The sequence below is a fragment of the Littorina saxatilis genome, linkage group LG10 (assembly GCF_037325665.1).
Source record: "Littorina saxatilis isolate snail1 linkage group LG10, US_GU_Lsax_2.0, whole genome shotgun sequence".
Lineage (NCBI taxonomy): Eukaryota > Metazoa > Mollusca > Gastropoda > Littorinimorpha > Littorinidae > Littorina > Littorina saxatilis.
The window spans coordinates 1588598-1608067 of NC_090254.1; the positions used below are offsets into that span (position 1 = coordinate 1588598).

Consider the following 19470-nt stretch of genomic DNA (forward strand, 5'->3'; position numbering starts at 1 on the left):
AAAGATTGCTTTGTACAGCGGAAACCTGGCGTCAGTTTTGGGTGGAGTCGCTGAATGGGAATACACACTGTATATGTCTGACGCTAAGAGTGTTGATGTTTTCAATGAGAAATATACACATATCCAAGCTGTCAGGCCGATCTTTTCCGCGAAAAAGAACAAGAACAATGTTGTTTCAGAGACTAGACTATTATCAACACACAAGGTCACTTTAACGATTCTGCATGAAAAGTTATCGTTCATTTCTTATATCAATGAGTTACTGTATTTAAGTCTAGGTCCACACCTCTGATGGCCTACTCCAAACCAAAACAATCGTTATTTTCAAACACACGCGTGCCAACGACGAGATAGCAGATAGCGATCGGAATAAAAACAGATGTGTAAGCCGAACAACACACTTTTTGAGTTACCTGCTGAAAATCGTAGGCGGCTGAAAGCCAAATGATTTTTTTATATTTAGTCAAGTTTTGACTCAATGTTTTAACATAGAGGGGGAATCGAGACGAGGGTCGTGGTGTATGTGTGTGTGTGTGTGTGTGTGTGTGTGTGTGTGTGTGTGTGTGTGTGTGTATGTGTATGTGTATGTGTGTGTATATGTGTGTGTGTATATGTATGAGTGTGTGTCTGTGCCTATGTGTGTGTAGAGCGATTCAGACCAAACTACTGGATCGATCTTTATGAAATTGTACATGAGAGTTCCTGGGAATAATATCCCCGGACATTTGTTCTTTTTTTCGATAAATACCTTTGATGACGTCATATCCGGCTTTTTGTAAACGTTGAGGCGGCACTGTCACACCCTCATTTTTCAATCAAATTGATTGACATTTTGGCCAAGCAATCTTCGACGAAGGCCGGACTTCGGTATTGCATTTCAGCTTGGTGGCTTAAAAATTAATTATTGACTTTTGTCATTAAAAATCTGAAAATTGTAAAAAAAAAACTTTTTTTATAAAACGATCCAAATTTACGTTCATCTTATTCTTCATCATTTTCTGATTCCAAAAACATATAAATATGTTATATTTGGATTAAAAACAAGCTCTGAAAATTAAAAATATTAAAATTATGATCAAAATTAAATTTTCGAAATCAATTTAAAAACACTTGCATCTTATTCCTTGTCGGTTCCTGCTTCCAAAAACATATAGATATGATATGTTTGGATTAAAAACACGCTCAGAAGGTTAAAACGAAGAGAGGTACAGAAAAGCGTGCTATTCTTCTCAGCGCAACTACTACCCCGCTCTTCTTGTCAATTTCACTGCCTTTGCCACGAGCGGTGGACTTACGATGCTCGAGTATACGGTCTTGCTGAAAAATTGCATTGCGTTCAGTTTCATTCTGTGAGTTCGACAGCTTGACTAAATGTTGTATTTTAGCGTGACCCGTCTCGGTTTTTTTGATGTGGTTACTCGAGACTATCTTAGTATAGTCTTGGCGATGACTGTTTTTGGTGTTAATCTGTTACTTTGATGCCAACGTGTTTACACATATCTCCAGTAGCTTAGGTTTCCTGTATTTCTAACATCTCCACTCATGACACTTCACCAAGTGTGTCGGTCCTCAGCAGGCTGTGCATGTAACAGTATCGTATGCAATTAACATCGCTACTCGTGACACTTACCCCAGTGTGTAGGTCCTCAGCAGGCTGTGCATGTAACGGTATCGTATGCAATTAACATCGCTACTCGTGACACCTACCCCAGTGTGTATGTCCTCAGCAGGCTGTGCATGTAACGGTATCGTATGCAATTAACATCGCTACTCGTGACACTTACCCCAGTGTGTAGGTCCTCAGCAGGCTGTGCATGTAACGGTATCGTATGCAATTAACATCGCTACTCGTGACACTTACCCCAGTGTGTAGGTCCCCAGCAGGCTGTGCATGTAACGGTATCGTATGCAATTAACATCGCTACTCGTGACACCAACCCCAGTGTGTAGGTCACCAGCAGGCTGTGCATGTAACGGTATCGTATGCAATGAAAATCTCTACTCGTGACACTCACCAAGTGTGTCGGTCCCCAGCAGGCTGTGCATGTAACGGTATCGTATGCAATTAACATCGCTACTCGTGACACTTACCCCAGTGTGTAGGTCACCAGCAAGCTGTGCATGTAACGGTATCGTATGCAATTAACATCGCTACTCGTGACACTTACATCCCAAAGATTGCCCAGATCGGCGAACAGCTCCTCCCCCTGCGGGTCATCTTCCGTCAAGTTGTCTACCCCCTGGTTACGGAGGAACTCTTGCGCGATGGTGGTGAGGTTGGACGTGCGGCGCTTCTCGATGCGCTTGTCCATCTCGTGCAGCTCCAGGAACCAGATGGCTGGCACCATGCACAGCAGGTAGATGAACACACTGGGGCAGAACCTGCAATCACAGGTATTCACAGGTAAACACAGGTAATAGGTTACAGCAGGTAGATGAACACACTGGGGCAGAACCTGCAATCACAGGTATTCACAGGTAAACACAGGTAATAGGTTACAGCAGGTAGATGAACACACTGGGGCAGAACCTGCAATCACAGGTATTCACAGGTAAACACAGGTAATAGGTTACAGCAGGTAGATGAACACACTGGGGCAGAACCTGCAATCACAGGAATTCACAGGTAAACACAGGTAATAGGTTACAGCAGGTAGATGAACACACTGGGGCAGAACCTGCAATCACAGGTAAACACAGGTAATAGGTTACAGCAGGTAGATGAACACACTGGGGCAGAACCTGCAATCACAGGTATTCACAGGTAAACACAGGTAATAGGTTACAGCAGGTAGATGAACACACTGGGGCAGAACCTGCAATCACAGGAATTCACAGGTAAACACAGGTAATAGGTTACAGCAGGTAGATGAACACACTGGGGCAGAACCTGCAATCACAGGTATTCACAGGTAAATACAGGTAATAGGTTACAGCAGGTAGATGAACACACTGGGGCAGAACCTGCAATCACAGGAATTCACAGGTAAACACAGGTAATAGGTTACAGCAGGTAGATGAACACACTGGGGCAGAACCTGCAATCACAGGTAAACACAGGTAATAGGTTACAGCAGGTAGATGAACACACTGGGGCAGAACCTGCAATCACAGGTATTCACAGGTAAACACAGGTAATAGGTCACATCAGGTAGATGAACACACTGGGGCAGAACCTGCAATCACAGGTATTCACAGGTAAACACAGGTAATAGGTTACAGCAGGTAGATAAACACACTGGGGCAGAACCTGCAATCACAGGTAAACACAGGTAATAGGTCACATCAGGTAGATGAACACACTGGGGCAGAACCTGCAAGCACGGGTATTCACAGGTAAACAAAGGTAATCACAGGTAAACACAGGTAATAGGTCACATCAGGTAGATGAACACACTGGGGCAGAACCTGCAATCACAGGCATTCAGTGGTAATCACAGGTAATCACAGGTAATAGGTCAGATCAGGTAGGTGAACACGCTGGGGCAGAACCTGCAAGCACAGGTATTAAGTGGTAATCACAGGTAACCACAGGTAATAGGTCACATCAGGTAGGTGATCACACTGGGGCGGAACAAGCAGAGAGGAACGGAAGAGTGAAGGGAGTACAATCGATGGAGCCATTTTGGACAGTTTTCTGACGACTTGGGAATCATGGGACATTGTGTTGTGATTTGGATAGCCTTGTGATGGTTTGGTCGAAAGTGTCGTGTAACTATGCTAAATAATGACATCTTCGTGAAAGCATGTCTCGGGCACACATAAAACCATAACATACCATAACAAACAACTGAAGATCTGAACTGACCATGACAGAATCAATCACCGGCACGGTTGGCCTAGTGGTAAGGCGTCCGCCCCGTGATCGGGAGGTCGTGGGTTCGAACCCCGGCGGGGTCATACCTAAGACTTTAAAATTGGCAATCTAGTGGCTGCTCCGCCTGGCGTCTGGCATTATGGGGTTAGTGCTAGGACTGGTTGGTCCGGTGTCAGAATAATGTGACTGGGTGAGACATGAAGCCTGTGTTGCGACTTCTGTCTTGTGTGTGGCGCACGTTATATGTCAAAGCAGCACCGCCCTGATATGGCCCTTCGTGGTCGGCTGGGCGTTAAGCAAACAAACAAACAAAATGATAATCTAAACTGACCATGACAGAATCAACAAACAGGAATGGTAGGTAATTGTAACGTTTATTATAGGCAAAACAAAACGTTACATTTACTAAATTTACTACTAAATGTACTACTAAATGTACTACTAAATGTACTGGTAATTGTACTACTAAATGTACTACTAAATGTAGTACTAAATGTACTACTAAATGTACTACTAAATGTACTACTAAATGTACTACTAAATGTACTGGTAATTGTACTACTAAATGTACTGGTAATTGTAGTACTAAATGTACTGGTAATTGAACTGACTATAATGCTAGCACAAGACACAAGAGACAATCTGAACTGACCATAATGACAGCACAAGACACAAGAGACAATCTGAACTGACCATAATGACAGCACACGACACAATCTGAACTGACCATAATGACAGCACTAGACACACGAGACAATCTGAACTGACCATAATGACAGCACTAGACACAAGAGACAGTCTGAACTGACCATAATGACAGCACAAGACACGAGACACAATCTGAACTGACCATACTGACAGCACAAGACACGAGACACAATCTGAACTGACCATAATGACAGCACAAGACACAAGACACAATCTGAACTGACCATAATGACAGCAAAAGACACAAGAGACAATCTGAACTGACCATAATGACAGCAAAAGACACAAGAGACAATCTGAACTGACCATAATGACAGCACTAGACACAATCTGAACTGACCATAATGACAGCACAAGACACAATCTGAACTGACCATAATGACAGCACAAGACACAAGAGACAATCTGAACTGACCATAATGACAGCACAAGACACAGTCTGAACTGACCATAATGACAGCAAAAGACACAATCTGAACTGACCATAATGACAGCACAAGAAACAATCTGAACTGACCATAATGACAGCACAAGACACAATCTGAACTGACCATAATGACAGCACAAGACACAATCTGAACTGACCATAATGACAGCACAAGACACAATCTGAACTGACCATAATGACAGCACAAGACACAAGAGACAATCTGAACTGACCATAATGACAGCACAAGACACAAGACACAAGTGACAGTCTGAACTGACCATAATGACAGCACTAGACACACGAGACAATCTGAACTGACCATAATGACAGCACTAGACACAAGAGACAGTCTGAACTGACCATAATGACAGCACAAGACAAGAGACAATCTGAACTGACCATAATGACAGCACAAGACAAGAGACAATCTGAACTGACCATAATGACAGCACTAGACACAAGACACAATCTGAACTGACCATAATGACAGCAAAAGACACAAGAGACAGTCTGAACTGACCATAATGACAGCACTAGACACAATCTGAACTGACCATAATGACAGCACAAGACACAAGAGACAATCTGAACTGACCATAATGACAGCACAAGACACAATCTGAACTGACCATAATGACAGCACTAGACACAATCTGAACTGACCATAATGACAGCACAAGACACAATCTGAACTGACCATAATGACAGCACAGGACACAAGAGACAATCTGAACTGACCATAATGACAGCACAAGACACAATCTGAACTGACCATAATGACAGCACAGGACACAAGAGACAATCTGAACTGACCATAATGACAGCACTAGACACAATCTGAACTGACCATAATGACAGCACAAGACACAAGAGACAATCTGAACTGACCATAATGACAGCACAAGACACAAGACACAATCTGAACTGACCATAATGACAGCAAAGACACAAGACACAATCTGAACTGACCATAATGACAGCACAAGACACAAGACACAATCTGAACTGACCATAATGACAGCACAAGACACGAGACAATCTGAACTGACCATAATGACAGCACAAGACACAAGACACAATCTGAACTGACCATAATGACAGCAAAAGACACAAGAGACAATCTGAACTGACCATAATGACAGCACAAGACAAGAGACAATCTGAACTGACCATAATGACAGCACAAGACACAAGAGACAATCTGAACTGACCATAATGACAGCACAGGACACAAGAGACAATCTGAACTGACCATAATGACAGCACAGGACACAAGACACAATCTGAACTGACCATAATGACAGCACAAGACACAATCTGAACTGACCATAATGACAGCACAAGACACAATCTGAACTGACCATAATGACAGCACTAGACACAATCTGAACTGACCATAATGACAGCACTAGACACAATCTGAACTGACCATAATGACAGCACTAGACACAAGAGACAATCTGAACTGACCATAATGACAGCACAAGACACAATCTGAACTGACCATAATGACAGCACAAGACACAATCTGAACTGACCATAATGACAGCACAAGACACAAGAGACAATCTGAACTGACCATAATGACAGCACAAGACACAATCTGAACTGACCATAATGACAGCACAAGACACAATCTGAACTGACCATAATGACAGCACAAGACACAAGAGACAATCTGAACTGACCATAATGACAGCACAAGACACAATCTGAACTGACCATAATGACAGCACTAAACACAAGACACAATCTGAACTGACCATAATGACAGCACAAGACACAAGAGACAATCTGAACTGACCATAATGACAGCACAAGACACAATCTGAACTGACCATAATGACAGCACTAGACACAATCTGAACTGACCATAATGACAGCACAAGACACAATCTGAACTGACCATAATGACAGCACTAGACACACGAGACAATCTGAACTGACCATAATGACAGCACAAGACACAATCTGAACTGACCATAATGACAGCACAGGACACAAGAGACAATCTGAACTGACCATAATGACAGCACAAGACACAAGAGACAGTCTGAACTGACCATAATGACAGCACAAGACACAAGAGACAGTCTGAACTGACCATAATGACAGCACTAGACACAAGAGACAGTCTGAACTGACCATAATGACAGCACTAGACACAAGAGACAATCTGAACTGACCATAATGACAGCACAAGACACAATCTGAACTGACCATAATGACAGCACTAGACACAATCTGAACTGACCATAATGACAGCACAAGACACAATCTGAACTGACCATAATGACAGCACAAGACACAAGAGACAGTCTGAACTGACCATAATGACAGCACAAGACACAAGACACAATCTGAACTGACCATAATGACAGCACAAGAGACAATCTGAACTGACCATAATGACAGCACAAGACACAAGACACAATCTGAACTGACCATAATGACAGCACAAGACACAAGACACAATCTGAACTGACCATAATGACAGCACAAGACACAAGACACAATCTGAACTGACCATAATGACAGCACAAGACACAAGACACAATCTGAACTGACCATAATGACAGCACAAGACACAAGACACAATCTGAACTGACCATAATGACAGCACAAGACACAAGACACAATCTGAACTGACCATAATGACAGCACAAGACACAAGACAGTCTGAACTGACCATAATGACAGCACTAGACACAAGAGACAATCTGAACTGACCATAATGACAGCACAAGACACAAGACACAATCTGAACTGACCATAATGACAGCAAAGACACAAGACACAATCTGAACTGACCATAATGACAGCACAAGACACAAGACACAATCTGAACTGACCATAATGACAGCAAAGACACAAGAGACAATCTGAACTGACCATAATGACAGCACAAGACACAAGAGACAATCTGAACTGACCATAATGACAGCACAAGACACAAGAGACAATCTGAACTGACCATAATGACAGCACAAGACACAAGAGACAATCTGAACTGACCATAATGACAGCAAAGACACAAGAGACAATCTGAACTGACCATAATGACAGCACAAGACACAAGAGACAGTCTGAACTGACCATAATGACAGCACAAGACACAAGAGACAATCTGAACTGACCATAATGACAGCACAAGACACAAGAGACAATCTGAACTGACCATAATGACAGCACAAGACACAAGACACAATCTGAACTGACCATAATGACAGCACAAGACACAAGAGACAATCTGAACTGACCATAATGACAGCACAAGACACAAGAGACAATCTGAACTGACCATAATGACAGCACAAGACACAAGAGACAATCTGAACTGACCATAATGACAGCACAAGACACAAGAGACAATCTGAACTGACCATAATGACAGCACAAGACACAAGACACAATCTGAACTGACCATAATGACAGCACAAGACACAAGACACAATCTGAACTGACCATAATGACAGCACAAGACACAATCTGAACTGACCATAATGACAGCACAAGACACAAGAGACAATCTGAACTGACCATAATGACAGCACAAGACACAAGACACAATCTGAACTGACCATAATGACAGCACAAGACACAATCTGAACTGACCATAATGACAGCACAAGACACAAGAGACAATCTGAACTGACCATAATGACAGCACAAGACACAAGACACAATCTGAACTGACCATAATGACAGCACAAGACACAAGAGACAATCTGAACTGACCATAATGACAGCACAAGACACAAGACACAATCTGAACTGACCATAATGACAGCACAAGACACAAGAGACAATCTGAACTGACCATAATGACAGCACAAGACACAAGAGACAATCTGAACTGACCATAATGACAGCACAAGACACAAGACACAATCTGAACTGACCATAATGACAGCACAAGACACAAGACACAATCTGAACTGACCATAATGACAGCACAAGACACAAGAGACAATCTGAACTGACCATAATGACAGCAAAGACACAAGACACAATCTGAACTGACCATAATGACAGCACAAGACACAAGACACAATCTGAACTGACCATAATGACAGCACAAGACACAAGACACAATCTGAACTGACCATAATGACAGCACAAGACACAAGAGACAATCTGAACTGACCATAATGACAGCACAAGACACAAGAGACAATCTGAACTGACCATAATGACAGCACAAGACACAAGACACAATCTGAACTGACCATAATGACAGCACAAGACACAAGACACAATCTGAACTGACCATAATGACAGCACAAGACACAAGACACAATCTGAACTGACCATAATGACAGCACAAGACACAAGACACAATCTGAACTGACCATAATGACAGCACAAGACACAAGAGACAATCTGAACTGACCATAATGACAGCACAAGACACAAGAGACAATCTGAACTGACCATAATGACAGCACAAGACACAAGACACAATCTGAACTGACCATAATGACAGCACAAGACACAAGACACAATCTGAACTGACCATAATGACAGCACAAGACAAGACACAATCTGAACTGACCATAATGACAGCACAAGACACAAGAGACAATCTGAACTGACCATAATGACAGCACAAGACACAAGACACAATCTGAACTGACCATAATGACAGCACAAGACACAAGACACAATCTGAACTGACCATAATGACAGCACAAGACAGACACAATCTGAACTGACCATAATGACAGCACAAGACAAGACACAATCTGAACTGACCATAATGACAGCACAAGACAAGACACAATCTGAACTGACCATAATGACAGCACAAGACACAAGAGACAATCTGAACTGACCATAATGACAGCACAAGACACAAGAGACAATCTGAACTGACCATAATGACAGCACAAGACACAAGAGACAATCTGAACTGACCATAATGACAGCACAAGACACAAGAGACAATCTGAACTGACCATAATGACAGCACAAGACACAAGAGACAATCTGAACTGACCATAATGACAGCACAAGACACAAGAGACAATCTGAACTGACCATAATGACAGCACTAGACACAATCTGAACTGACCATAATGACAGCAAAAGACACAAGACACAATCTGAACTGACCATAATGACAGCACAAGACACAAGAGACAGTCTGAACTGACCATAATGACAGCACAAGACACAAGAGACAGTCTGAACTGACCATAATGACAGCAAAAGACACAAGAGACAGTCTGAACTGACCATAATGACAGCACTAGACACAAGAGACAGTCTGAACTGACCATAATGACAGCAAAAGACACAAGAGACAGTCTGAACTGACCATAATGACAGCACTAGACACAATCTGAACTGACCATAATGACAGCACAAGACACAATCTGAACTGACCATAATGACAGCACAAGACACAAGACACAATCTGAACTGACCATAATGACAGCACAAGACACAAGAGACAGTCTGAACTGACCATAATGACAGCACAGGACACAAGACACAATCTGAACTGACCATAATGACAGCACAAGACACAAGACACAGTCTGAACTGACCATAATGACAGCACAAGACACAAGAGACAATCTGAACTGACCATAATGACAGCAAAAGACACACGAGACAATCTGAACTGACCATAATGACAGCAAAAGACTCAAGACACAGTCTGAACTGACCATAATGACAGCACAAGACACAAGAGACAATCTGAACTGACCATAATGACAGCAAAAGACACAAGAGACAATCTGAACTGACCATAATGACAGCACAAGACACAAGACAATCTGAACTGACCATAATGACAGCAAAAGACACAAGAGACAGTCTGAACTGACCATAATGACAGCACAAGACACAAGAGACAGTCTGAACTGACCATAATGACAGCACAAGACACAAGACACAATCTGAACTGACCATAATGACAGCACAAGACACAATCTGAACTGACCATAATGACAGCACAAGACACAATCTGAACTGACCATAATGACAGCAAAAGACACAAGACACAATCTGAACTGACCATAATGACAGCACTAGACACAATCTGAACTGACCATAATGACAGCACTAGACACAATCTGAACTGACCACAATGACAGCACAAGACACAAGACACAATCTGAACTGACCATAATGACAGCACAAGACACACGAGACAATCTGAACTGACCATAATGACAGCAAAAGACACAAGACACAATCTGAACTGACCATAATGACAGCAAAAGACACAAGACACAATCTGAACTGACCATAATGACAGCAAAAGACACAAGACACAATCTGAACTGACCATAATGACAGCAAAAGACACAAGACACAATCTGAACTGACCATAATGACAGCACAAGACACAAGACACAATCTGAACTGACCATAATGACAGCACAAGACACAAGACACAATCTGAACTGACCATAATGACAGCACAAGACACAAGACACAGTCTGAACTGACCATAATGACAGCACAAGACACAATCTGAACTGACCATAATGACAGCACAAGACACAATCTGAACTGACCATAATGACAGCACAAGACACAATCTGAACTGACCATAATGACAGCACAAGACACAAGACACAATCTGAACTGACCATAATGACAGCACAAGACACAAGACACAATCTGAACTGACCATAATGACAGCACTAGACACAAGACACAATCTGAACTGACCATAATGACAGCACAAGACACGAGACAATCTGAACTGACCATAATGACAGCACAAGACACAAGACACAATCTGAACTGACCATAATGACAGCACAAGACACAAGAGACAATCTGAACTGACCATAATGACAGCACAAGACAAGAGACAATCTGAACTGACCATAATGACAGCACAAGACACAAGACACAATCTGAACTGACCATAATGACAGCACAAGACACAAGAGACAATCTGAACTGACCATAATGACAGCACAAGACACAAGACACAATCTGAACTGACCATAATGACAGCAAAAGACACAAGACACAATCTGAACTGACCATAATGACAGCAAAAGACACAAGACACAATCTGAACTGACCATAATGACAGCACAAGACACAAGACACAATCTGAACTGACCATAATGACAGCACAAGACACAAGACACAGTCTGAACTGACCATAATGACAGCACAAGACACAAGACACAATCTGAACTGACCATAATGACAGCACAAGACCCAAGACACAATCTGAACTGACCATAATGACAGCACAAGACACAATCTGAACTGACCATAATGACAGCACAAGACACAATCTGAACTGACCATAATGACAGCACAAGACACAATCTGAACTGACCATAATGACAGCACAAGACACAAGACACAATCTGAACTGACCATAATGACAGCACAAGACACAAGAGACAATCTGAACTGACCATAATGACAGCACAAGACACAAGACACAGTCTGAACTGACCATAATGACAGCACAAGACACAATCTGAACTGACCATAATGACAGCACAAGACACAATCTGAACTGACCATAATGACAGCACTAGACACAATCTGAACTGACCATAATGACAGCACTAGACACAATCTGAACTGACCATAATGACAGCACTAGACACAATCTGAACTGACCATAATGACAGCACAAGACACAAGAGACAATCTGAACTGACCATAATGACAGCACTAGACACAAGAGACAATCTGAACTGACCATAATGACAGCACAAGACACAAGAGACAATCTGAACTGACCATAATGACAGCACAGGACACAAGACACAATCTGAACTGACCATAATGTCAGCACAAGACACAAGACACAATCTGAACTGACCATAATGACAGCACAAGACACAAGACACAGTCTGAACTGACCATAATGACAGCACAAGACACAAGAGACAATCTGAACTGACCATAATGACAGCACAAGACACAAGACACAGTCTGAACTGACCATAATGACAGCACAAGACACAAGACACAATCTGAACTGACCATAATGACAGCACAAGACACAAGACACAGTCTGAACTGACCATAATGACAGCACTAGACACAAGAGACAGTCTGAACTGACCATAATGACAGCACAAGACACAAGAGACAATCTGAACTGACCATAATGACAGCACAAGACACAAGAGACAATCTGAACTGATCATAATGACAGCACAAGACACAAGACACAATCTGAACTGACCATAATGACAGCACAAGACACAAGACACAATCTGAACTGACCATAATGACAGCACAAGACACAAGTGACAGTCTGAACTGACCATAATGACAGCACAAGACACAAGACACAATCTGAACTGACCATAATGACAGCACAAGACACAATCTGAACTGACCATAATGACAGCACAAGACACAAGACACAATCTGAACTGACCATAATGACAGCACAAGACACAAGAGACAGTCTGAACTGACCATAATGACAGCACAAGACACAAGAGACAATCTGAACTGACCATAATGACAGCACAAGACACAAGACACAGTCTGAACTGACCATAATGACAGCACAAGACACAAGACACAATCTGAACTGACCATAATGACAGCACAAGACACAAGACACAATCTGAACTGACCATAATGACAGCACAAGACACAAGACACAATCTGAACTGACCATAATGACAGCACAAGACACAAGACACAATCTGAACTGACCATAATGACAGCACAAGACACAAGACACAATCTGAACTGACCATAATGACAGCACAAGACACAAGACACAATCTGAACTGACCATAATGACAGCACAAGACACAAGACACAATCTGAACTGACCATAATGACAGCACAAGACACAAGACACAATCTGAACTGACCATAATGACAGCACAAGACACAAGACACAATCTGAACTGACCATAATGACAGCACAAGACACAAGACACAATCTGAACTGACCATAATGACAGCACAAGACACAAGAGACAATCTGAACTGACCATAATGACAGCACAAGACACAAGACACAATCTGAACTGACCATAATGACAGCAAAAGACACAAGACACAATCTGAACTGACCATAATGACAGCAGAAGACACAAGAGACAATCTGAACTGACCATAATGACAGCACAAGACACAAGACACAATCTGAACTGACCATAATGACAGCACAAGACACAAGAGACAATCTGAACTGACCATAATGACAGCACAAGACACAAGAGACAATCTGAACTGACCATAATGACAGCACAAGACACAAGACACAATCTGAACTGACCATAATGACAGCACAAGACACAAGACACAATCTGAACTGACCATAATGACAGCAGAAGACACAAGACACAATCTGAACTGACCATAATGACAGCACAAGACACAAGACACAATCTGAACTGACCATAATGACAGCACAAGACACAAGAGACAATCTGAACTGACCATAATGACAGCACTAGACACAAGAGACAATCTGAACTGACCATAATGACAGCACAAGACACAAGACACAATCTGAACTGACCATAATGACAGCACAAGACACAAGAGACAATCTGAACTGACCATAATGACAGCACAAGACACAAGAGACAATCTGAACTGACCATAATGACAGCACAAGACACAAGAGACAATCTGAACTGACCATAATGACAGCACAAGACACAATCTGAACTGACCATAATGACAGCACAAGACACAATCTGAACTGACCATAATGACAGCACAAGACACAAGAGACAATCTGAACTGACCATAATGACAGCACAAGACACAAGAGACAATCTGAACTGACCATAATGACAGCACAAGACACAAGACACAATCTGAACTGACCATAATGACAGCACAAGACACAAGACACAATCTGAACTGACCATAATGACAGCACAAGACACAAGAGACAATCTGAACTGACCATAATGACAGCACAAGACACAATCTGAACTGACCATAATGACAGCACAAGACACAATCTGAACTGACCATAATGACAGCACAAGACACAATCTGAACTGACCATAATGACAGCACAAGACACAAGAGACAATCTGAACTGACCATAATGACAGCACAAGACACAAGACACAATCTGAACTGACCATAATGACAGCACAAGACACAAGAGACAATCTGAACTGACCATAATGACAGCACAAGACACAAGACACAATCTGAACTGACCATAATGACAGCACAAGACACAAGACACAATCTGAACTGACCATAATGACAGCACAAGACACAAGAGACAATCTGAACTGACCATAATGACAGCACAAGACACAAGACACAATCTGAACTGACCATAATGACAGCACAAGACACAAGAGACAGTCTGAACTGACCATAATGACAGCACAAGACACAAGAGACAATCTGAACTGACCATAATGACAGCACAAGACACAAGACACAATCTGAACTGACCATAATGACAGCACAAGACACAATCTGAACTGACCATAATGACAGCACAGGACACAAGAGACAATCTGAACTGACCATAATGACAGCACAAGACACAAGAGACAGTCTGAACTGACCATAATGACAGCACAAGACACAAGACACAATCTGAACTGACCATAATGACAGCACTAGACACAATCTGAACTGACCATAATGACAGCACTAGACACAAGACACAAGAGACAATCTGAACTGACCATAATGACAGCACAAGACACAAGACACAATCTGAACTGACCATAATGACAGCACTAGACACAAGACACAAGAGACAATCTGAACTGACCATAATGACAGCACAAGACACAAGAGACAATCTGAACTGACCATAATGACAGCACAAGACTCAAGACACAATCTGAACTGACCATAATGACAGCACAAGACACAATCTGAACTGACCATAATGACAGCACTAGACACAAGAGACAATCTGAACTGACCATAATGACAGCACTAGACACAATCTGAACTGACCATAATGACAGCACAAGACACAAGAGACAATCTGAACTGACCATAATGACAGCACAGGACACAAGAGACAGTCTGAACTGACCATAATGACAGCACAAGACACAAGACACAATCTGAACTGACCATAATGACAGCACAGGACACAAGAGACAATCTGAACTGACCATAATGACAGCACAAGACACAAGACACAATCTGAACTGACCATAATGACAGCACAAGACACAAGACACAATCTGAACTGACCATAATGACAGCACAAGACACAAGAGACAATCTGAACTGACCATAATGACAGCACAAGACACAAGAGACAGTCTGAACTGACCATAATGACAGCACAAGACACAAGACACAATCTGAACTGACCATAATGACAGCACAAGACACAAGACACAATCTGAACTGACCATAATGACAGCACAAGACACAATCTGAACTGACCATAATGACAGCACAGGACACAAGAGACAATCTGAACTGACCATAATGACAGCACAAGACACAATCTGAACTGACCATAATGACAGCACAGGACACAAGAGACAATCTGAACTGACCATAATGACAGCACAGGACACAAGAGACAATCTGAACTGACCATAATGACAGCACAAGACACAAGACACAATCTGAACTGACCATAATGACAGCACAAGACACAAGAGACAATCTGAACTGACCATAATGACAGCACAAGACACAAGACACAATCTGAACTGACCATAATGACAGCACAAGACACAATCTGAACTGACCATAATGACAGCACAAGACACAAGACACAATCTGAACTGACCATAATGACAGCACAAGACACAAGACACAATCTGAACTGACCATAATGACAGCACAAGACACAAGAGACAATCTGAACTGACCATAATGACAGCACAAGACACAAGACAATCTGAACTGACCATAATGACAGCACAAGACACAAGACAGTCTGAACTGACCATAATGACAGCACAAGACACAATCTGAACTGACCATAATGACAGCACAAGACACAAGAGACAATCTGAACTGACCATAATGACAGCACAAGACACAAGACACAGTCTGAACTGACCATAATGACAGCACAAGACACAAGACACAGTCTGAACTGACCATAATGACAGCACAAGACACAAGACACAATCTGAACTGACCATAATGACAGCACAAGACACAAGACACAATCTGAACTGACCATAATGACAGCACAGGACACAAGAGACAATCTGAACTGACCATAATGACAGCACTAGACACAAGACACAATCTGAACTGACCATAATGACAGCAAAAGACACAAGAGACAATCTGAACTGACCATAATGACAGCACAAGACACAAGACACAGTCTGAACTGACCATAATGACAGCACAAGACACAAGACACAATCTGAACTGACCATAATGACAGCAAAAGACACAAGACACAATCTGAACTGACCATAATGACAGCACAAGACACAATCTGAACTGACCATAATGACAGCACAAGACACAATCTGAACTGACCATAATGACAGCACAAGACACAATCTGAACTGACCATAATGACAGCACAAGACTCAAGACACAGTCTGAACTGACCATAATGACAGCACAAGACACAAGAGACAATCTGAACTGACCATAATGACAGCAAAAGACACAAGAGACAATCTGAACTGACCATAATGACAGCACAAGACACAATCTGAACTGACCATAATGACAGCACAAGACACAATCTGAACTGACCATAATGACAGCACAAGACACACGAGACAATCTGAACTGACCATAATGACAGCACAAGACACAAGACACAATCTGAACTGACCATAATGACAGCACAAGACACAAGACACAATCTGAACTGACCATAATGACAGCACAAGACACAAGAGACAATCTGAACTGACCATAATGACAGCAAAAGACACAAGACACAATCTGAACTGACCATAATGACAGCACTAGACACAATCTGAACTGACCATAATGACAGCACAAGACACAATCTGAACTGACCATAATGACAGCACAAGACACAAGACAATCTGAACTGACCATAATGACAGCACAAGACACAAGACACAATCTGAACTGACCATAATGACAGCACAAGACACAAGACACAATCTGAACTGACCATAATGACAGCACAAGACACAAGACACAATCTGAACTGACCATAATGACAGCACAAGACACAAGACACAATCTGAACTGACCATAATGACAGCACAAGACACAAGACACAATCTGAACTGACCATAATGACAGCACAAGACACAAGACACAATCTGAACTGACCATAATGACAGCACAAGACACAAGACACAATCTGAACTGACCATAATGACAGCACAAGACACAAGACACAATCTGAACTGACCATAATGACAGCACAAGACACAAGAGACAATCTGAACTGACCATAATGACAGCACAAGACACAAGAGACAATCTGAACTGACCATAATGACAGCACTAGACACAATCTGAACTGACCATAATGACAGCACAAGACACAATCTGAACTGACCATAATGACAGCACAAGACACAAGACAATCTGAACTGACCATAATGACAGCACAAGACACGACACAATCTGAACTGACCATAATGACAGCACAAGACACAAGACACAATCTGAACTGACCATAATGACAGCACAAGACACAAGAGACAGTCTGAACTGACCATAATGACAGCACAAGACACAAGACACAATCTGAACTGACCATAATGACAGCACAAGACACAAGACACAATCTGAACTGACCATAATGACAGCACTAGACACAATCTGAACTGACCATAATGACAGCACAAGACACAAGACACAATCTGAACTGACCATAATGACAGCACAAGACACACGAGACAGTCTGAACTGACCATAATGACAGCACAAGACACACGAGACAATCTGAACTGACCATAATGACAGCACAAGACACAATCTGAACTGACCATAATGACAGCACAAGACACAAGAGACAGTCTGAACTGACCATAATGACAGCACAAGACACACGAGACAGTCTGAACTGACCATAATGACAGCAAAAGACACAAGACACAATCTGAACTGACCATAATGACAGCACAAGACACAAGACACAATCTGAACTGACCATAATGACAGCACAAGACACAAGACACAATCTGAACTGACCATAATGACAGCACAAGACACACGAGACAGTCTGAACTGACCATAATGACAGCACAAAACACAAGACACAATCTGAACTGACCATAATGACAGCACAAGACACAAGACACAGTCTGAACTGACCATAATGACAGCACAAGACACAAGAGACAATCTGAACTGACCATAATGACAGCACAAGACACAAGACACAATCTGAACTGACCATAATGACAGCACAAGACACAAGACACAATCTGAACTGACCATAATGACAGCACAAGACACACGAGACAATCTGAACTGACCATAATGACAGCACAAGACACAAGACACAATCTGAACTGACCATAATGACAGCACAAGACACAAGAGACAATCTGAACTGACCATAATGACAGCACTAGACACAAGAGACAGTCTGAACTGACCATAATGACAGCACAAGACA

At 42.1% G+C, this 19470-nt stretch overlaps 1 protein-coding gene across 1 annotated transcript in view; it reads right to left on the reverse strand.

Annotated features, from left to right (window-relative positions):
* The window catches only part of LOC138979109 (transmembrane protein 26-like), a 74410-nt gene that overhangs the window by 13666 nt on the left and 41274 nt on the right, over positions 1 to 19470 (reverse strand). Inside the window, exon 3 of the mRNA XM_070351920.1 lies at positions 2169 to 2382. Coding sequence (XP_070208021.1) covers positions 2169 to 2382 — 214 coding nt within the window. The remainder of the gene's footprint in view (positions 1 to 2168; positions 2383 to 19470) is intronic.